Raw genomic sequence first — 23161 nt, 5'->3', positions numbered from 1 at the left:
GTAAATTGTCTAATTACATGTTATTTATGTATGTTATTTATGCTATTTATGTGTATGTGTGATGTGAGTGACACACACACACACACACACACATTGGAATGGGCAGGGACAGGGAGTGATATTTCATCTGTTCTGTAAAAAAAGATCACAATGCTGCCATCTAGTGTTCCAAGCTACCTTTACCGTATTGAAAATAAATAAAAACAATTCCATTTGTTTCAACGTTTATTCATATTAAAAGATTACACACCTTTCAGCAATACTCTTCTTGGTCCTTAGTCAATAAAACTAAGAACATGTCTTTAATTTCCATTGAGTTATATCAGATATATCAGAGAAATGTGCTATCTAAAAATGTTTTAGTAAGGCACAAATAATGCAGTAGTGCAACCAGTGAGTCCTGTCAGAAACAACACCTTGCATTGTCAGTTATTGGAGCAGTCTTTGATTGTTTGAATAACTGAAGTCAATTACAGCATCACTTCTGGACAGGGTTACGAAGTTTAAAATACCAGCTTTGCTCTTTGATAGATCAGTCATTCATCTCCAGACTCCAGGGACCTTCTCAGCCAGCTACTTCCCACAAACAGATCCACGTCTAAAAAAAAAATCAGAAAGAGATTTTGGGGAAAACACAATATTAACCCAATGTTCATTTATCCATTAGTAATTTTGAGAGCGTACAAATGTAACCAAATGTGTGCACTCTGAGTTAAATGAACACTCAGGATTTTTCAGTGTATCTTCTCTACTGTTTCAAACCCAGGAGTGATTTTGTTTGCATTTTATGCAGACATTTTCTGCACAAAATACAACAATGATCAGTTTAACATGAAGCCTGACATCCCTACTCTGGGGACGAACACCACAAGTTCACAGCTGAACGCGTCACAGCGCTATGCATTGTGAGCTTGTAGATCGGCTATTTTTGGTGTAGTGGGAAATACCAGTGGCTCTAAATAGAGTATATAGGGTTTAAACTCCACTGTCACCTCAAAAAAAGTTATATTCTATAGAATTCGTTCACTCCACTGAGCATGTCTTTGATGCCATTGTTGTTCTCACCCATGGGGTTTGCACTGGAGGCCAGGGGCACAGGGACAGTGGTCACGGGGTCCCTCTTGGTCCCAGGCCAGCATGTCCATCAGCAGGTTAGGGTGGCTCACACAGGACTCCCCCTGCTCCGGGCGGGGGTTACACACTGGAAATAATAGCTCTGCAGAAACAGAGAGAGAGAGTAAAATGACATATAGGGAGGAGAGGGGAGATAACGGGAAAGACAGGGAATAAACAGTAGGCTACTGGCTTCTGCATCATCACATACTCTGAGGCAGTGTCGAGGGCCCTTATTAACTCCTCCTCATTAGTTAAGATCATTAACTGAATTTATGTCCTCTATTGGGATTTTCTTTTTAATGCTCCAATCACTTGTGTTTTATTTATTTAGTTGGAGGACTTTATATACGTGTGTGTACACACACACACACACACACACACACACACACACACACACACACACACACACACACACACACACACACACACACACACACACACAGTATACAACTATACTGTATGCTGTATCTGACATCCTGGTCATTTACAACCTGAGAAGTCCATGACGTTGTTTCTGCTAAGTTATTTGTGATAATAACACGACTGTAGCCTCAACGGTAGGTGCAACGACCGGCTGCAGATCTTATAGCCTGCAGCAGGGACTGTAACCGTGACAACAGATCCCATAGCCTGTGGCAGCACATGCACAGTAACTCAGAAACTCTGCTGCTTACACTATGACCGAGGTCCAGGGGCGTAGCCACAGGTGGGCATAGGTTTTTCTGCCCACCCAAAACATAAATAAAAATAAAACAATAATATATGTTTTTTTTTTTTTTTTTTTTAATATCATATTCAGCCATTTTGATAACAGTGTGTACAGTATATACAGGTATCCGAAATCCGTCAGAAACCTGCAAAAACAATAAAAAATAAAAAAACTATTTGGTTCACGCTAGTTTCAAGTCTGCAATTAGATTTTAGGCCGAAATTGGGGCAGAGGTTTTTACTTGGCCTCCAAGGAGTGTGCGTGCACAGTTTCGTGCTGATCGGTCCAACTGTGCCGGAGATTAGCTGCTCACAGACGGACACACACAGACCCCCCTTATCTTCCTACCTTAGTGGCTCCATAGCCCATACTCGTCCGCCTATAGACACCCGGTAGTAACATTACAATTTCTACAATATATATTAAGCGTTTGAAGCAGTTTCCTCACATTTGATCTCAAATCACAGATTATGCCATTGGATTCCCCATATACTGTATGAAAAAAAATTCAATCAAGTTTCTACCTTGTTTAGCCAACATACTATTTCAGCATAGTGGTGGCCGCCATCTTTAAATTGTCAATTTAGAGGCATTAGCGCTTATTTCTGAGTTGGATTCAGCACCCTTAATACCCCTAGAAAACATGTATGTCATCAATTAACACGATTTTCCTTCGGGTTAAGATTTTTGGAAATCTGACCTAGTCTATACTCAAACTCACCTCTTTGGAACGCACAGCAGAGGTCAGCGCTGCAGTCACTCTGGAACGTACAAATAGTTCCTTCTGTTCCTCTGGTGACATTAACTGAACACTGGCCCCACACACACATATCACCTGAGCAGCACTCTTCATCCTTAGTGCAGGGCTGAATGAGGACACACATGCACACAAACACACAAAAGCACTGTATTAATGCACTCACAATTGCGCTTTGTAGACACAAAATCTATTTCATGGCCCACTTTGTTAATACTGATTTTATGCAATATAACACTCTACCTCTCTACTGCCTGCCATGTTGACTTTCATAAATCACACGATTGTTTACGCACCATATCCGTTGGTATGCAGGGAAGACATTTGGAGCTCTCAATCTCATACAGGCAGTATCTCATATCACCACAGTCTTCATCAACCATGCACTCCTGGCGTGAGGTATAGTAGTGTTATAAAAAGAAAAAGAGCATAGAATTAATAAGATTAGAGAAGACAAGGCCTTTCATTTTTTCATCTTAGAATGGACAATAGAATTGCTATATTTAATTTAGTAAACAAACCCATATATAGTCAGTGGCTGACAAAAGTAATAGCTCTGATATTTGTTTACAAAAGCAGATTAGCTGAATTCTGAATAGAGTAGATCCTGCCCTGCTACAGTACATCAAAACTGATCTGACCTCCTCCAGTTTAAAAGAGAATACTTTTTATTTAGGACTAGTCTAGTCTAACTCTCTCTCTATGAAACCCATTGGAGAACATTTTACTTAATATTTGGGATTCAGTCTTAGTTTTCTTCTGCAGACAGAGGAAACAGCATGGGCCAAAAATGAGGCCAATGAACCCAACTACTCAAGAGCTTTTTATCTTTCTGTCCTCCCTCAGGGGAGTCAGTGTGGAAATCAAGCCAAGTCACTGAAACAACAGGCGCTGTAGAGCTGACTGTCTGGCAATGTTAAAAACTAAATCAAAAGCACAAAAACAATTTCCATTTTGCAGGACATTCACAACATGAGGGCAATCCTTTAAACCTTAAAGTTTAAGGGCTCCAACAAAGTTATAGCAACCAACAGGACAGCAACATGCAGACATTGAACCAAGATCTACTGCATTTCTTAACCATTTATGTCACTGAGCTTGAGGATGCATCACCTATTTACTTTCATAATGCGCCAGTCCTCATAATGTGAGCATGCTATGAGATAGGTTTGTTTCCAATCTACTATGTCAAATAATACAAAAAAGGCTCAGGCAGACTACACCCAGTCACCCACGTACAAGGACACACATCCATGCCCGCGCGCATGTTCAAACATGCATATGTGTGAAAACACACACACACACACACACACACACACACACACACACACACACTTTTCTACAGTGTGAAAAGCGTTGTCTAGACACGATTTGGAATGCATTGTTATTATTATTTATTATTATTATTACACACACACACACACACACACACACACACACACACACACACACACACACACACACACACACACACACACACACACACACACACACACACACACACACACACTACATCTACAGTGTGATAAACCTTGTCCAGACACGATTTGGACTGCGTGTCTGGCATTGGTCCTCAGTATAACTCTCTTCCCATTCACAATTAAATTCTCAGTATTCATTTAACTCTGAATGTAAAAATGGTCCATTTTGACACTCAGTTAAATTAACACTGAGTGTTTTACTGTGTACCATTCTAATTCACTCTCGACAACTCCCTTTTGTTTCGTAGATACCTCAATGGAAATAAGTTGTTAAACATTGTGAATGTATCTTCAGTATTTTACTGTGACAAGTGATGATCATTGATCTGATGACAAGAGGCCACTGGGGCAGACAGAGACATACTGGAGAGACTAAACACAGTGGACCACAGTGGTAGTCTGCAATTTTCTTAATACATCCCACATGGCTACAGCTGCTATTAGTCACACTATAGCCCAGTAGTCACTTATTTTCATTTTCTCTTCATAAAAACATCTTCCAACTTTTCCATCACCTAGCAACCAAACTGAAGTGCAATTTCTCCAAGGTGTTTGTGGGAGATCCTTTTTTCTTTTCTTTTTTCTTTAAATGACTGTGCTTTTACAGAGTCTTTTTAGTATACAGCAGAGTCGATCTTTCCCTGACTGGCTTGCCAGCTTGCTTACTTGGCCCGCTGGCATTTTGTTTCCAGCAGCATGCTCTATAAACGTAACCACATTCTGTAAGGATGCCAGGAAAAGAAAGAAGAAAAAAAAAACATCAAAAAAAGTATTACCGTATAAACTGCATGATGGCAAAACAGGCAGTAAGGAGGAATAATGACCTAAATCCTTTCTGGTTTCCTGCTGGCTAAAACTATGAAAAGTATATGGTAGGCCTATGTACGCTAGTTAGGGATGACCTAATTCTTTATAAAATGTGGTGAGACAATACGACCATAGTTCATGAAATTATTCCATCGTTTTTGTTTATACTTGCAAGACTAAGGAATTCTTGGGGTTTATATGTTTAGAAGTTACGGCGATGTGAAATGTATATGGCTGAAGTAGTAATACCTAGAATAGGTCAGCTAATTATTGAATTGAAAAACATAATTAAAATATAAATGATAGGCTGGGGAATCTCAGCTTAATTTGTGAACCTAACATTGTGTCATTACCAATAAGGAGTCATGGATAAGAAACATATGGTCTGTCTGAAACTGGGGCAGTTAGATGTGGTTTAACAGCGTTGTAAAGAACACTTGATCTCTTCAGTCAATGGTCCATAAACAGAATAAACATATCACATGGAATATCAAACAATATAAATCTTACATGATCCACAGTATTCCATTGGCCACTGATCTCCGTATGGATATGTGAAAGATGAATATCTCCTGTTTTGTTGTCAATTTGCTAGAAGCAAGATACAGGAGGAGAGTCAGGAGACATGCCTGACTTTAGAAAAATATAGGAAAACAAAGGAAAAACAGGCTCTGAATACAAAAGCGCCCATGAAACTAATACTAAACTCAATGTCAAGTTGTCTACAGAAAGTTTTTAAAAGATATGTTAAGATACTAAAGAGATGACAGGAAAAGTATTACATATTTTAAGATACATTTTCAGTCTCAGTTGAGTGAATACCAACCTTGTCAGTTCTGTCTAGGAGCTGAACATTTCTGTCTCCATCACTGAGGTTGTGGTAGTTAGGAATGAGGTCCAGTGAATGTAGAGATGATGATTTTGCACTCTCTGCAGCAATCTGGTGTAAACCAGGATATCAGAAATTGTTTGGGAAATTGAGAATAAATCTCATGCAGACAATTAGAATTGTAGAACATTTTAATAGACCTGAAACAGTAAACAATTTGTGAGAATGTGCCTGGCTCAATATCCAACATAAAGGGCAAAGAATTAGGCTATACCAGCTACCTATAATATAGACCTTAAGTCACTGGTTCCCAAACTTTTTAGCTCGAGACCCAAAAGAGAAATTTGATGTTTCCCCAGGACCCAAACTATTGAAAATAGCCCATCTCCAAGCTCACTTGTGAGTTTCATGGGCGCTTTTGTCTACAAGCTCAGTTGTGAGCTTGTAGATCTGCTATTTTCAATAGGCTACTCCTTAAAAGTGTCTATCTTTTTTTTCAAATATGAAGTTCTTTTTAAATTTGTTTAGAAATTCTTGCAATTTCAGACAATTTTAGATTAAACTTTTTTGACTTTTGATTTTTTTAATTGTTTTAAAAAAAGGGGGGAAAAGGATATTACTCATGACCCATAAAAATCTGTCCACGACCCACAAATGTTTCCCGACCCAGAAACACTGCCAGAAAGCAATTCATGCATAAAACAGATGCTGTCTCCCCGTGGATTTGATCCTGGCTTACGGATATTTCCTAACGGCTTGAATTCATTGTGAAACAACCTGAATACAATTAAAAAAACACATTAATAAAAATGACCTATCAAAAATATATTAAAAAAGGGCAAACCTGGTCAACTGCCTCCTCCAGTATCTGCTGTGTGTCTTCCATCAGCATTTCCACCTCTCGGAACATCTCATTCAGACTGACTGTGCCCCGTTGCAGTGTGTCCTCCAGGGAATCCGCCAGGCCACCACTGGTCACTAACAGACACAGAGACACATAGGAGCCCACTGACAGCATCGTCCACGCAGCGGTGCAGGGACCAGACATTGTTCCTTGTTGTACAGATGTTTGTGGAGACAGACACTCAGTGGACAAACTGAAGTAGGCTACAGCTACACTGTGGATGGAGGTGCGTGACGCATGCAGGGCATGCAGAGGCAGGGCAGGATGTGTTTTATTTGGAAAGTCTGGTCTGGAGGAGTGTGTCAGAGAGAGAGAGAGAGAGAGAGAGAGAGAGAGAGAGAGAGAGAGAGAGAGAGAGAGAGAGAGAGAGAGAGAGAGAGGGGGGGGGCAGACAGGCAGATAGAGATGGAGCGCAGGAGATATGGAGAGAGTGAGAGAGAGAGAGAGAGAGAGAGAGAGAGAGAGAGAGAGAGAGAGAGAGAGAGAGAGAGAGAGAGAGAGAGATTCTAACCCGAATAGCCTATCTTGATGGGGGAACAAAGTTATTTCTCAACTTTTAATTGGAAAGAAAACAATGGTTTAGCCAACATTTTAACCACACAGTTTAATTTAAATACAATAAAGCTACAAGGAAAACATGGTTATTTCGCACAACGCTCAAAAGAACATTATTTATGCATGAAGTGAACTAAGAGAACGATGCGAGCATTGCGAGCTCTCCTGACTGCGCTCATTATTGAACACTGTGTGCCGAGGAATGATTACATTTACATGTTTCCACCAACAGATGGCACCCTTTCCCCATCAGTTGACAGCTCGCAAGGTCGTGCTGTGCCGTCTAAAATAATATCACAGATACAAGTCAAACATAATAACAGCTGCTATGTTTGAGAAATGGAAGAGCCTTCAGATTCGGTTTCCTCATCTTGTCACCTGTTTGATTATCAATCTCACTCGTATCATTAAATAAAATAAAACACTTCGCCACATTCTTTTTCGGTTTGGAATACACATGATTATACAGTATGAGTTGTTGAGCTCTCTCTCTCTCTGCTTGTGTGTGTGTGTGTGTGTGTGTGTGTGTGTGTGTGTGTGTGTGTGTGTGTCTGTCTGTCTGTCTGTCTGTCTGTGTGTGTACACACGCGTGTGTGTGGAGAAAGTGCAGCTGTCATGATGAAGCAATTAAGAGCATATTGTAAAAAAAAAAGGGGGGGAAAAGAAAAAATGAATGTAGAGTGGCACACGCATGGTGCCACAGTGGCACCATGCGTGTTTGAAGGAGGTACGATTAGACCAGTATGAAGCAGTTTTTTGTTTCGTTTTGTTTTTTCTACACGCGACAGAGAATAGAGAATGTATAGGGCCATTATATCTTAATCCAGAATTCAAACTTTAACGTTAACTTTGCTCTACTAACAGCCTCTGAAATAGTTCTAGAGTTAATATTGAAGTCTATACTATAAGCATATTTAGTATTTATTTTACACTGTACATAACGGCCATAATATAGTGTACATAAAATAACCTATAGCCTACTATTACATATGAGTAGATCAATACAAAGAAAGATGTGCCTCTCTGTTGAACTTCCAGTGACTGCATACGTCGACCGAGCAGACCGGAAATATCCAAGACACGACTCGGTCCGTGATTGGTTGGAGGGACTGTCCGTCACACAACTCTTCTGTTTGCTGCACTCTAACATGTGAACATCATCTTCACTAAGCGCAACTGTCTTCGACAACATGTCCGCAGAGAAGTTGCAGACATTTACATTGAAAAGTTTGTTAAAATAAAATAGACCACTGTTGGAAAGTCCTGAGCAGGATGACTTGCAGAAGAACCGTGAACGTCTTCAAGCGTAACGAGAACTTATCGGTCTCTTGTAGGTTTATGATCCCGATTGTGTTCATTATTTGGACAAACCTCCCGTTTAGTGAGAATACAGAGATCAGCCCAGAAAGATCTCTCATCTGGGGTTCAGGTCTTCTTGACCCCAGTGTGGTTGTACCTGTCCGCTTCTTCTTCATTCAGGCTGTCAACTCAAAAGGAGAAAACTTGACATTCTCTCCAGGTAAATCATGATACATCCTTATTCATGATCAGAAAAAGACATCTTTGGTGCCTAGCCCAATGCTTTTCAAGCCCCCCCCCCCCTTTTTTGTTCTTTTTGACAACCCAAATCTTCAAAATGTACTTTTCCCTTTTAAGTTGTAATAAGTGTCATAAGGCTAAACATTACATTCTATTAGTGCTTTATTTATTTTTCGGTGATTGATGAGAATAGAAGTAACCCCAGAAATGTCATCAATTTATCTATGAAGTAGCCTAGTATGTTCTATGTATGTTCATCCACCAATTAAAAAAAAGAAAACACTAGTTTTTGAGATATGACCAGCCTGTCTCAGCATATTTGAAGGAATAAATGTCACATCTGCACAAAACACCTTGTTTGTAGGTAAGGACACTTTTAAAGTGAGGATAACCTCCCTGGCCCAGAAGGAACATATCCGTATCCATGTTCCTCCTCCTCTGGACAGAGGAGATGGCTCCTTCCTTGCAAGGTATCGACTATATGGCAGTACAATGACAGGGCTGAAGATTGAAATACTTCATCAAGAGGTTGCAGTTGCCAAATCACCCTATATCCTTCAAGGTATATACTTTATATACACTTCTTTCTTCTACATGTGTTAAGCCAGCGTAAATAAAATATATTATATAATATTTCATGTGCAGTATTGTACGGTTTCTGAGATTTGAGAAATTATTATATATCATACAGACAAATGGAATAAATGCTTAGGTACTATAGTTGTGCTGATTAAATCTATTGTAAAGGGATACTACTTTAAAGTGGGCCTGCCCGTGCCTCTCAACTCATCACTTGGTGTGAGAGTCATAGGGGTTAAGCCTAATGTATATTTTATTTAGAATACAGTACGTACTGTATTGTATATCTTTATGCTACTTTCCTTCTACTGTACACTACATACCTTGCCTCTGAAATTGCCACATTTCCCCTTAGGGATTAAACAAATAAATTCTATCTTTCTTAACCATTAGGTCCAGTCTACCATGAATACTGTGACTGTCCTGAGCCTGATAGTAACATCTGGGAGAGCATCATGCAATGCCCTGCTGAGGAGCCTCAGATTCTGGAGGACCTCAGTTCTTTTCCCATAGTCGATCTGCAGCGACTCCGTCAGGAGCTTCCTCCTAGATTTGCCAACAGAGGAGGTCTCATTCACTATGCCATCCTCGATAACCAAGTGTATCGACGCACACTGGGGAAATACACAGACTTCAAGATGTTCTCTGATGAAATGTTGCTCTCCTTAAAAAGGAAGGTAAGATTGTGTGTGTGTGTGTGTGTGTGTGTGTGTGTGTGTGTGTGTGTGTGTGTGTGTGTGTGTGTGTGTGTGTGTGTGTGTGTGTGTGTGTGTGTGTGTGTGTGTGTGTGTGTGTGTGTGTGTGTGTGTGTGTGTGTGTGTGTGTGTGTGTGTGTGTGTGTTAGTAGTCGTGTCTGTGCATTTTTCAAGGATTTAACTGACTGCATGCTGCATGTGCCATCAATTAATTGCTGGGTGACATGCTGTATAAAGGTGACAGTAAAGTGCATATCATTTCAGTACCAAATTAGGACTAAGTTAAATAAACTAAGCAGCCTTAAGCCTTGGTATAAGACAGTAGGTTTCATGATTTGATTTGCAACGAACATATCCATGAAACATTTCAGGGTGACTTAAACCTTATTAGTTTGACCAGATTCCCAAGGGCCCTATACTTAGTTCACTGGATTCCCAATGGCTCTACACTAAATATCTTTGTCGATCTACAAGCTCACAAGCTTGTACAGCTGCTATTTTTGCAGAAACAATAGGAATAGGGTTCAAGTGGTTAAAACCTGTCTGGAATGTACAGGTGTTTCCTCGCCTGTATATTTGCCCAACTATTTGAATGTTTTGTCAGTATTTAGTGATGTTGGCTAGTGTTATCGCCGCCACCAGGCACATCAACTCATACAACTCCGGCTCAAATTTCCTTTAGTATAATAGCCACTTGTGAAGTGATGTCTTACTTCCTATTCATGGGTGAATCGATGTTATTTGATCTTAAAGGTGCGGTTGCCTGATGTGGAATTTTATATCAATGTTGGAGACTGGCCATTAGAGACGAGGAAAACCGATGCTTTTCCAATCCTCTCGTGGTGTGGCTCCACAGACACACGGGATATCATCCTCCCTACCTATGACACCACTCACTCCACCCTGGAGGCTATGAGAGGTGTGACCAATGACCTGCTCTCTATCCAAGGAAACACAGGTAACTCACATATAAACACAGTAGTAATTTGTGATATGTGGAGGTAATGAGGAATTGACTTACATCTGTTTTTGCACCACCGTTTGCCGAGTGTAAAGTGATTTTGTTTTATTTAAAGTGAAAAATAATTTGAATCTCGATTTCTCTCCAGAATGTCACTAGTTGTGAATGCATCTTTATCCATCTAGACAGGATTAGTTGTTCAGGATAAGCTTAATACTTACAGTATGACATTTGATTCTGCAACTTCTAGGACCTTCATGGCCCAATAAAACGGAACAGGCTTTTTTCCGAGGCAGAGACAGTCGGGAGGAACGTCTTCACCTGGCCTCTCTCTCCAAGCAAAACCCTGAGTTGTTGGATGCAGGAATAACAGGATGGTTCTTTTTCAGGGACAGAGAGAAACATATAGGGAAAGCATCACTTGTCGGATTCTTTGATTTCTTCAAGGTAAGAGAAGAATTATTGTTCCATTGTCTGTCCCCCATTCCTCACCATGGCAGTATGTTTAAAAATAAAATAATAATTTAAATATTTTTAAAATAATGTCTTTAAATTAAAATACGTGGTAATACGTTTCTGTCCTACTTTTTAGTTCAAGTACCAAGTGAATGTGGATGGAACAGTGGCTGCATATCGATTTCCTTACTTAATGCTGGGAAACAGTCTGGTCCTGAAACAGAACTCCCCGTATTATGAGCACTTCTACACACATCTGAAACCAGGCATCCACTACATCACTGTGGAGAGAAGCTTGTCTGACCTCATTGACAAAATCAAATGGGCGAAAGTGAATGATGCGGAAGCACAGAAGATTGCAGAAGCAGGCCAGGCAGCTGCCAGAGAACTGCTGCGACCGAACAGATTGTATTGTTACTACTACAAAGTACTACAGATGTACTCCGAGCGACAGTCAGGTCAGCCAACACAACATCCAGACATGGAGCTTGTGTCTGAGACCGATGACCACACTGAGTGTAAATGTGAGCGTGAAACTGGTAAAGATGAACCCACCATGAAGAAGGAAGAACTATGATAGACTTTGTTTGTAAGGTACATTTGCATTGTAATATACAGTATTACCGTATTGTCAAAACAGTGAGTACAGTAAATCAAAATTCTACTGTTCGCAAGAACCCATGGTCATTGCACTTTCAATCAATTATCCTGTCTGCTCCTTAATTTCATTTTGGACAATAGAGAGGTGGGATTTTGTTAAAAGATTATGACATTTTCTTTAAATCGATAAGAGACAAAACTGATTAACGAGGATAATTTTACATAAAGTGATATGACATTTAGTTTCTATTCCTGTAAATGTAGCCCAAGAAATGTCTTCAGGAAGGTTCTGTTCTGCTGTGTGAAAGTCATACTCTCTAGGATTTTCAGTTTTATTTGGCGACACCATGTGGTGACTGGTGGTGGTCACATCAAGTGTGTTTAATCAATCTATATATTCCAAGATTCTCTGTGTGTGTGTTTGTCTGTGTGTCTGACTGTCCTCAGCATATCTCAAGAACCGTTTATAGCAGGTGTACTGCTGAGGACCCAAGAGAGTGCACTGTGTAGATTGTGAAGTCAATCAGATTAGGGGTTCTCCAGAACGGCCCTGGCCTGCTATGAGTAGGTGCACGCATCTCACGAACCGCTCAGTGTCAAGTGTGAAGTCGATAGGATAAGCTGCAGAACTGGCCCACTCCAACCGGTGCACATAGCAAACAGCGGCCATGCCCCCTGAACGAGCAATGCGCTACAATAGTATTACAAATCCCAGAGTTCCATTCCAGTTGGTATGAATTCAGTATGAATAATGTCTTAACTGTTATTTAATTGTAATGCAGTATTCCTTTTATACCTTTTAAAGCTGCCTTTGGTAAAGTTAAAGAATGTCTCCGTATGACCTGAAGCACTGGATCTTCTGACAACAGTAGTTTCTGAATACACTATTCCTTCATTCATTTCACTTCATTGTAGCGTTTTTTAAAAAATAAGTGACATTTGTATTGTTATACAAATTTTTGCAGTGAATATTACTCATTTAAACCAATTATATTTTTCTATTAAAAGGCCACTCGTGTTTAGCTGAACTTGTTACCATTGCATATATATAAAAATTGTGAAAGTTGCATGCTTGCTTGAATTTGTATTTTTACTGTGTAGGATGAACGTCTGTATGTAGTAACTCATAATTTGCCACTAATCCTCTTCAAAACAGCATGAACATTCTCAACTGCTGTACCAAGAACACATCCTCCACACCTTGGGAAAAGACTGTTATCCAATATCCATAAATATATTTTATTCATTTCATGTCATTGTCACAACCTGCAAATTGTAAAATGTTTCTACTATTCCTAAGATAAATAGCCCACAAATTTATGCGGGCTGTTCTGAATGTTTATTAGGTTACTCTAGTCTAAAGTAATCATTGCTTCAACTCAAATTCAGATGTTTTCTTGCGGCATATGCAAGCCTCCTTGACATAAAATACCTCTTTTTACATTAACAATATGGCTATATAAGACACTGACATGAAAGATTATGGTGATATACATATGAGTTTGAATGGGGATGTGCACAAAAAAAACTGAAACCATACATTTGCCATGTCACATGGAAATGATCAACAATACATTATGTCTGCAGAGTCAATCATCATGCTGGATTTAATTGAGGCCAAAATACTTGATTCAACCCTAAATGATCCAGAGTTGATCACCGTAGGCATGGGGTCTCAAAACAGTCAATTCAGTTTCTTTGCACAAAATAAAATGCCAATAACCAGACTCTTGCTCCAGTATCCTGATTTTTAAAAACATTTTAAGCAAATAAATTGTTTCATTTATACAATCTGGAAAAAAAAGTAGGTCAAGGTAAGGTATCTACTGTGTGCACTTGTGATAAGTATTAAAGTAAATACTTTAACCAGTTGGCACATATTTACTTATTCAATAAGGGATGGAGGGGGAAAATGTGTTTGAGGAAATTATTCGAGCAACACCTTGATGTATTCTGGACAATGAGGACCAATCAGGTGGGTAGGGATGTGGGACTACTGTGCCTGTGCCTTTCATGTAGACCAGACCAATTGAACTTGTCAACATCTGCCCGGAGTAAACTGTATAAGGCCAGTGGGTGGGATTACCTGAAGTCTGCCTGTACAATCACATACTCTATTACACTCCCTGAATGAACAAACATTTGACATGGAAAGACTTGTGGGATGTTGTTCAAAATCTTATTTGTGTATAGTTAATTATGAAGACATTGGGTAGCTGCCAAAAATGATTTAAAAAAAAACATTAAATACCTTCACCTTTTCACCACCATTATTTGTTTCTGTGGGGTATATCAGCAAAGCAAAATAGAGAGTAGATGAATTTCACCACACAAAAGTCAATATGTCATCTGAATTTCTAATCACACTGGAGGTGGCCCACAATCACTGGAGACTTGAAATTCAGCATTTAAAAATTCTCATTTCACACATTAACTTTTATTTTAGCGAACTGATTATGTTTATTAACTGTTAAATTCTTCTGTTTTTTTACTCTTCACACTGTTGCCTATAGAGCATCGCAGTTCCCGGCCCTTCCGGGTTCCACTGCAAAATACTCGATGCATTTTTCCCATTGACATTTCCAAAAATATTTATATCAATTAATTTAAGCCTAGAATCAAGCCATCCAGGGTCCTGGTGAATCATGACCATAAAACGTTTGATTCTGTGAAAAAACTTTTTTGAAAACGGCAAAACAAAGGGTATTTATTAAATATAGTATATCATATAATTAAATATAAAATAAAAAAAATCACAGAAAAAAAATCAAAAAAGATTCACCAGGACCCTGGATGGCTTGATTCTAGACTTAAATTAATTGATATAAATATTTTTGGAAATGTCAATGGGAAAAATGCATTGAGTTTTTTTAAGTGGAACCAGGAAGTGGGCGGGAACTGCGATGCTCTATTGTTTTGCGAGTGGCAATCATGATCTCTTTCACTCTCATCACTACATCTTCCAACTACCAGTATCAATGGATATGCAGTTACTCTCCCAAGTGTTATGTACAGTACAGTTACATGGGGTTCTTGACATATACTGCGTATATTAGATAAGCGTCTCCCAAGAAGGAAGATGTTTTTTCAGTAGATAGAGAAGTGCCATATGGTTATTTATTTAGCATTTTCTCTTAAAGGACGACTTCACCCATTTTCAACCTATCTTCATATAATTGGTCCTCACTACTGCTCATGATAAAATGTTTTTTTTTTTAAATTACTCACTTTGTGTCTCTTAGGAGGGCTGTGGACAGTTCAGAAACCTGTCTACCAGTGACATCATCGTTAGGCAGATAATTCCTATTAGCTTGGATTCCCCGTCGATGATGTTTGATTGAATACTTTAACAGTTTGCAAAAAAAAGGCACAGTGGCACAGATTTATACAAAAGAAGATAACACTGGTAGGCGGGTTTCTGAACTGTCCAAAGCTGTCCTGTGATACACAGACCAAGTAGGAAAAAATTGTACCATATTAATGAGCATTAGTGAGGACCAATTATATGAAGATAGGTTGAAAATGGGTGAAGTGGTCCTTCAACAATTACACTACCGGCAATAAAATGTCACACGTTTAGGCGCTGAACTTAATCAGCAACGTGAGAGGCTCTCCTTCCTTCTTGGTGAGGATAGTCTGCAGCATGCCTGTGGGAGTGTAGAGATACCTTGACCCTTTAAAGAAGTTCTCAATCAATCCCCGGTCAATTTTGTCGCATTTCCCAATTGCAGCATGGAAGTTGTTGCTGAGGACACCATAGATATTCGCCCTATCATTTTTCTTGCCAAAGAACAAGAAGAGAGCATAGCAGTCGCTGCCAATGGATGCACAGAAATCGACCATCCTCTCACACATGGTTCTGTGACTGGACACCAGCTGTGCCATATGCATGCTTTCTGTGCACACCTCTGGGGCCCAGTCCTCATCAGCGCCACCCTCTCTGTTGTCCGGGAGGTGCAGTACCTGGACTGCTATCTGGATCCGGGGGTTCTTGCTATTTTTCTCCAGGACGGCCCATACCCAGTCAACCCCCAGGAGGATACGTTGCTGAGGAGTCATGGCTGTACAGTTGAAGATCTCCGTCAAGTTGAGTTTGACACTCTGAGAGATGTAGGTCATGAGAAAGATCTACGGAAATTAGAAAACAATACAACTATAATAACCCTGTGAACATCAGGATTTTTTTCTCAACATCAGGTGATCACATTTTGGCAAACCGGACATTTATGTTTTTTATTTGTTTATACACAGTGAGTATTTAAAACAAGTATTAATAATATAATTGTGAGGGCAGTAAAGACATTATTCTGACGTATTTGTATGTGCAGTAACGTGTAAAACGTTTGGAAAGGTCTCAAATACTCTGACTTATGATGCAGTCTTAATACCAAACAGGAATGTGTTCTCTACCTGATCGAGCACCTCAGGGCTGGGGTGGAACTTGTCCTCTGGGTCCTTGAAGCCCAGGTACTCCTGGGTTCTGGAAGATGCAGTGGAGATGCAGTCACTGAACAGAGGGACGAGTTCATTGGGTTTGGAGGGATTTGGCCGCCACAATGTGGAGAAGATGCTCGGTTGTGATGGGTCGTGAGCAAGTGGGGCTGGGGATGGGGCTAGGGATGGGGCTGGGGCTGGGGCTGGGGCAGGAGAGGGGGTGGAGGTGGAGTTGTTGAAGAGCCTGGAGAAACTAGAAGAGCTGCGTATGGAAGCGTTGCGTATGGAAGCGTTGAAAGAGGATAAAAACTTGGGGGGCTGGAAGCGTGGAGCAGAGGGCTTGCTCTTGAACAGGCCCATGATGTAGGGACAATAGGGTTCAACAGGTCAGATGGTGGTCTCCCTAATACACTGGAAAGATATAAATACAAATATTTATGCATGTTTTCCTAAACTGTCAAATTGAAAACACAATAATAATGCAATATCATCAGAATTTATTTTAAAGGGGTATTTCGTATTATTTTTTTATGTTTTAAAAATAAATTAAAAAAGCAATTGAAAAAACACTGCCCCCCCCCCCCTTAGAAGGACAGATCAGTCACCAGAACCAGGGACGTGTGTTTTCAATAAGTCTAACACCGTTTGAAATGGAATTTAAAGTTCAATGTGTTAATATAGGAGGGGGGCATGTCTGATAAAATGAATATAAAAATTCTAAATATTCAATCAAGCAACTTAAAAACTGTCTGGGATCCAAGTAAAGCCAGAGTAGACGTTAAAATGCCCCAGAATTTCAAAGTGAAATACCCCTTCAGTTTAGCATTTTCAAGAGCTCAATGAAAACACCTGCCATTGTAATGATCATGATTTTTACTTGAATCGTGAATTTAAAACCAAATCACCAAGCAGTTCACACTCTTATTAACTTTCTGTTGTGGACAAATGGTCAAATGATCATGACCATTTGATTCAGACAGTGTTTTTAGAACAACAAGTTAACATGAACTACAGCATTTATGAAGTGCTGAGATGAATTTGAAGTTAATAACATTACTCACCAGAATGGGTCTTGATGTAGAACTGCCTGCTCTCCTCTCCTGTAGTGATGTGAAGCTTAGAGGTTAGTCCACCGAAGTAACAGCACAAACAGCAGACCTCAAATGTCTAACCTACTGGGATCATGAGGAGGATCTGGGGTCGAGTTCCTAATCACTAGTCTTAGCATTGGTGGGGTGTAAGTAGCAAAAAGTTTGAGTAAGTCAACAAAAGAAAAAGGACTAATCTTACCAGTTAGTTGGGAGTATAGCAGCATCTAGACACGGAAGAGCCTCAAGGGTGTAATGGGCAAACAAACCACAAAACTGTACCTTCTCAAAGCAGCCACAAATAAGGACATGTAGTGTGGGTGAGGCACTACAACCGTTTATTTATGGAGATTAAAGCTCACATTTATCCCATATTTTGTATCATATAATAGTAACACTGTATATATGCAAGTAGTGGAAAACATCAACATTACTGGATTATTGCATAGGGAAATGACAAAGCATTCAAAATATGCCTTGTGTTAATTGTTGTAGAAAAGACGATGGGATCATTTATTATGATCATAATAACTGTCAGCATTACAGTGTAATGTGCTTTGTCCTACACCAATGCAATTTCTAAGGTGATTTCTCACCACAGTATCTCTATAGTAATATGAGGTATAACGTGGCTAACAAAAGTGTCTGGAAGAGGCTTCACACTGTAGTGTAAGATGGTAGCCTTGAGGTACAGGTATGAGGCAGGTTGCTATTAGTCTCTGGGGTTTGATTGACAGGCTTTACTGAGGCAATACAGTCCCATCAGACCAGTGCCGTCTGAGCCCGCCTCCTCTCCTTCTGCATCTCATCTCTGTCGAGGAGGTACTGGAAGCAAAGCATCATGGGAGTAGGCTAGGGGTTAGAGAGCTTGCAGACATAATATGGTGAAGTTGTCCTTTGCCACAGAGCTGAGATCAGTTTTGGTTGGATAGGGGTTGTTATGCCAATTAATGCCATGGGCAACCTCACCACAGAGCAATACATTATTCTGTCATTATTTATTGGCAGTTAGATCACTTCATAACAGCAGCTCGCCAGCTCGATCCCAAGGCAAGTAAAATTAAAAAGCATCTTGTTTTATTACATGGAAACATCACACCAAGAATGAGGACCAGTAATTGCAGAGATGCTAGACTTAAATTTGTATTTACTTAAAATGCATTACAATATAATTTGAGTACTTTTTTGTTTAATATTAAATATGCATTTATTCCACACTCTTATACAGCATAAGGTTTGTTCTCCAACAAGCAATCATTTTGGAACAGGATCTGTTAAGGAACACCCAGGTTTTGTTGAGAACCACTACTTTGGGGTACAATATGTCAAAAAGGAGGATTTACACGTTTATTATCTAAAGGCTGTACTGTAGGTGCTGTTGCTAAGATTACTTCAACGAGAATTAAGGGTGATTCTCTCAATTAAGAGGATGCCTAAATAAGTATCCTATGGCTACATCTGTACCTATACAATGACTGCATTATGAATGAACGTGCACTATTTTACTATTTAAGTTGAGATCATGTACAACTGTGATCTCGCTAGATCTGATGTTCTAGGTGTATTATGCACTCACTGTGAGCTTGTTGATGCCTTCAGACAGTGCTTCTATCTTTGAATTGGTAACCTCTGTTATCTCCATCTGTAACAAACACATTAAATCATGAAGTCACTACATTTACTGGTGACAAGAATATGTACAAGTAATCAGATGACATTATGGCAGATAAAGTGCTCAGATGAAAGTTTATAAGATTGATGGCTCAATAACAATAAGTGGAATCTGCATTCATCTAATTATGCAAAACAATTGGGAAGGATTAGTACTGCACCTGAATGAGGAGCATTGTTTAAATAAACGTTGTTCAAATAAAGAAAATGTAGTCAATGCTGCAAGCAGGTGCATGTTGTTGCTAAACTGGATACATATTCTTGCTTGCATATCATAAGACTATTATATGTTGATTTTTTTTTTGCTTGCAAGTTAATTTTGTCAAGCTACAGCATGAATTATCTTTTCATGTTTGCTCCCACAGTGTTACCATAACGTTTGGTATCAGCCATCTCAGATAGACAGCCATCTTGGTGCAAATGGGTCAGCTGGAGGGAGGACAGGCCAACTGCTTTGATTAACTGACACAATGATGTTGAGATGAATGAATGAATGAATGTATATTTCAAACATTAAACTCATTCAGTGCCACTGGACGTCTAAGACGTCCGTTTTAACATAAGCCCTGAGTGCCACATTTTTTTTTTTAATTTTGGCTGTGGCACTCAGAGCCAAACTGCCACAAATAAGCCGGGCACTGAATGAGTTAAAATACAATAAAACGCAAAAATAATACACAACAATAATAGATGACGATGAAGTTAACAGGTTAGTGGTTGATGAAGGTTATGGTAGCATGCTGATGGCCTTGTTGCTGGGTTTATCCACAATTATTTTAAGAGGAAAAAAATATATAACTAAGGGCCGATATTAAAGTAGACAAGTTCATTCAGCTGGACTTGAAACAAACCCTATGGCCAACTTATCCTGTAGCAAAATAAAACATCACATCTTAAGATGACAGCTGAATACAATACACACATTCTATGTTTAATCATAGTTTTGATCAGTGTTAACTTAGAGTTCAATAATACTGTGTATTTATGATTTAGAAGGAAAGAAACAACATTACACGCTTATGTTTATTTATTTTTTTATTAAACCATTTGGATAAATCTGTTTACATTTACATGACCACAAAGAAGCTTCTTTTCCTGAAGCAGTATTTTTACTATAAAAATACTATAACAGTCAAATATGAAAATAGTACAAAATTGCCAAATGTACTAAAACACAATTTCAGTATCTGCTCAGCTGATTAACTGCATTAATATTAAATATAATCCCTCTATAATATTGTGCAAATATTGCACAAGTTCTTCTCATCAATCATCTGACAAATGGTTTCCTCATTTAAACCATTTAGGAAACTTAAAAGTTTAAAAATGATTATCCTACACACACACACATACACACAAAACAGAATGTACCAGAGGTGTATAAATGTTGACACTGACTGTACTGTAGTGTAACCCACATAATGTAATACAGGAGGTGATGTCACAATGAACTGATATGTGTACAGTTGCAGTCCAGTTCTGCTCTGGTCTGTCATTTGGAGTTAGATCATGGCACAGCTGAAGGGTGGAGGACATGACGGTGGGTCGGAGAGATATTTCACCAGAGGTGAAATAAATATCTTTCTCCCAACATTTTCAAGTACTTGAGGCAAGTTAGTCAACACCATTAATCACTTCATGGCAAGGAGGCTATTTCTCTGAAATAGCCAGGGTAGCTTATCAACAGACCTTTCATATATCTTAGATAATAAGGAATGGGGTGCATGAGTTTGAGAGGGCCTGGGGATTATGGGCTGCAAGCAAAGGAAGCGCAATAGTATAAAGGTGATAACCCATCCAATCCGGAAACGTATCTCTGTCATTTTAAGATTTCTTTGGGCTATTCAAAAATAGCACCAAGTGCCGCGCTACGAGCTTGTAGATCTGTTATCTTTAAAAAAAACATTTATAACATTTTTTGTCCCAGGGACCCCCCCCAGAAGCAAAGATTTGAGTTACAAATGTTGCTTTAAAATATATATATTCAAGGATTTGCACATATTTTCACGATTTTAAAAAAATAGCAGATCTACAAGCTCATAGCACGGCACTCGGTGCCGTGCTATGAGCTTGTATATCTGCTATTTTTTAATATCCAAAGACATGTAAAATGACAGAGATGCATCCCGGGATTGAATGGGGATAGGTGAGTGGAAGCGTGACAGCGCAGATTCCATGGTGTTGTCATTGTTTTTTGACATGTTGTTCATGGCTGTCGTCATGGCACTGCCATGGAGACGGATCACATGTCGTCAAGCCCCACCTGGTCCCTGTCGCGGTCGGGCTCGCGGTCGAGGATGGGGCTCAGGCCCCTAAAGCCTGCGTAGGGCCGCGTCTGTGAGCCGTTCACCACGGACTGACCCGATGACGACTGAGGCGGGGACGAGGACGCCTCCATGGGACAGATGTAATCCGTTGAGTCGTCCGAACGCCTCCTCCTGAGGTGGGTTAAGTTAGAGAAGCCCAACTTCTTTGGCTGCAGTCAAATGAAATATGGAAAACAATAAAAGGATGAATGATTAATCCGATCACTTCTACCAGCGTAAAAAAAAGGAATGCTACGAAGGCCCTTCCTGTTCTTGCTGCTACAGTTGTTTTTGGGGATTAACACATTCACTGCCAGGTACTATGCATCCGCTTCATCCGCTGGTGCCAGCGTTTTTTTACCGTGTTTTGACAATCTTTGGAGAGCCGCAGAAGCCACGACGTGCACGCGGATGTAAACAAAAAGTGTCCGGTGGGTGGGGGAGGGTCTCGTCTATCCACTGGAACAAAAACTGTTTTACCGCGTTCGGCCATTTTGTTGCCATCGGCCTTTGAAAATGGCTCGTTTTCACAAGAAAAATAAAAACGAGCTAGAAGTGTTTTTCTACTAATCCTAATATAGGAATGGACGAAAGTGACGTTTTTTGGGATGACGTCACATCCGTCCATTCCTTCTATCAGCGTTGAGGGATCATTCCTAAATTGCGTTAGATTATTGGTTGGATCTGAAAGGACGTAGATCTACGTCCTTGCCAGGGAATGTGTTAATTGTTTAATTGAAAAAGTTACACAGTATGATTTTAACAGTAACTAAACACTAAACACAAACGACACATGCTTACAATAATATATTTTTGTAGTAATTATCCGTCCTTGAAACTGTACACAGTATCGTTACTAGAACATACAGTAAAGCATAATGTACATTATATTTGCCAGTGGTCATCGCTTGCACGGCATGTGAGTCATGTTTCAACGTGGATTAATTTTTCTCATGAACAGATGACAGCATACAGAGGGACTTGAGGCTAAAGGCTGTAGTGTGTGGATGCTTGCTGAGTCTTACAGCTGTGAGGAGGAGCAGCAGCGTCAGTCCGGTTTCGTCTCATTCAGGGGCTTATAGGCAGATATGCAAGGCTCAGGGCTTACTGAGCTGACACACCAAGGTTTCACCAAGGATTAAGGTGCATTCATTCAGGGATGGAGGAAGTGAGAAAAATGTCGAGAGTGTGTGTGTGTGTGTGTGTGTGCATGGTCTTCTTATGACACGTGGTACTGTATATCATGTTGCCATATGAATTTCCCTTTCTTCTGCTGAGTCTACCATGACCGTAAATGCTGCATTTGCATGTATCTGCCTATGGCTGCATATCCAGATTTTGTGGTCACTTATGCCTTTTATAGCACTGTGCTTCATGCAGGAATCAGTTGTTTTTATTTATTTATCTAGCAGCTTACCCTGACTTTAGCAGTAATGTTGAGTGGAGTGTAACCGGCTGCCTCTGTGTATTCCCTCTTCTCCTGCTGGGCCTGGGGTCCCACCAGACTGCCAAAGTTGGTGGCCAGGTGGCGTCTCAGCAGGGTCTTCTGCGGAGGAATGTTCAGGAGCATGGCCAGCGTGTCCGAGTTGAACCGTGGCTCCAGAATCTACAGGGACAGACATGAAAGTATCCGTGTAAACCCGGGACCATTTTAACGAGGGTTTGTTGTGCTTT

The 23161-nt window shown here is 39.9% G+C and overlaps 4 protein-coding genes across 11 annotated transcripts in view; 1 reads left to right on the top strand and 3 right to left on the bottom strand.

Moving 5' to 3' along the window:
- Positions 1-207: 207 nt before the first annotated feature.
- Positions 208-6874, bottom strand: dkk3b (dickkopf WNT signaling pathway inhibitor 3b). The gene is made up of 7 exons (XM_080437877.1): positions 6544-6874; positions 5697-5810; positions 5381-5461; positions 2879-2971; positions 2547-2691; positions 1066-1216; positions 208-598 (listed from the first exon to the last, which is right to left on the bottom strand). Exons 1-7 carry the CDS (start codon positions 6745-6747, stop codon positions 574-576), a joined length of 813 nt encoding a protein of 270 aa, XP_080294003.1. The 5' UTR covers positions 6748-6874; the 3' UTR covers positions 208-573.
- Positions 6875-8340: 1466 nt separating this feature from the next.
- On the top strand, positions 8341-14216 carry poglut3 (protein O-glucosyltransferase 3). Its single transcript, XM_080437174.1, has 6 exons — positions 8341-8677; positions 9062-9259; positions 9670-9953; positions 10725-10929; positions 11183-11379; positions 11525-14216. Exons 1-6 carry the CDS (start codon positions 8431-8433, stop codon positions 11963-11965), a joined length of 1572 nt encoding a protein of 523 aa, XP_080293300.1. The 5' UTR covers positions 8341-8430; the 3' UTR covers positions 11966-14216.
- A 1237-nt stretch (positions 14217-15453) lies between these two features.
- Positions 15454-17737, bottom strand: rep15 (RAB15 effector protein). Its single transcript, XM_080437091.1, has 3 exons — positions 17484-17737; positions 16399-16833; positions 15454-16116 (listed from the first exon to the last, which is right to left on the bottom strand). Exons 2-3 carry the CDS (start codon positions 16780-16782, stop codon positions 15565-15567), a joined length of 936 nt encoding a protein of 311 aa, XP_080293217.1. The 5' UTR covers positions 16783-16833; positions 17484-17737; the 3' UTR covers positions 15454-15564.
- A 2458-nt stretch (positions 17738-20195) lies between these two features.
- Positions 20196-23161, bottom strand: part of ppfibp2b (PPFIA binding protein 2b) — an 87440-nt gene continuing 84474 nt past the window's right edge. For 5 of the 8 annotated variants that reach the window (XM_080438592.1, XM_080438594.1, XM_080438597.1 and 2 more), the window contains 2 exons: positions 22905-23093; positions 20196-21657 (listed from right to left, as the gene is read on the bottom strand). In XM_080438592.1, the coding sequence (XP_080294718.1) occupies positions 21424-21657; positions 22905-23093 (423 nt within the window). In that variant the 3' untranslated portion in view covers positions 20196-21423. The remainder of the gene's footprint in view (positions 21658-22904; positions 23094-23161) is intronic. The other 3 variants (XM_080438593.1, XM_080438595.1, XM_080438599.1) reach the window with 2 other exon arrangements.

Source organism: Gymnoscopelus braueri (genome assembly GCF_963280865.1).
Source record: "Gymnoscopelus braueri genome assembly, chromosome: 9".
Lineage (NCBI taxonomy): Eukaryota > Metazoa > Chordata > Actinopteri > Myctophiformes > Myctophidae > Gymnoscopelus > Gymnoscopelus braueri.
This window is presented reverse-complemented; position numbering and strand designations above follow the sequence as displayed.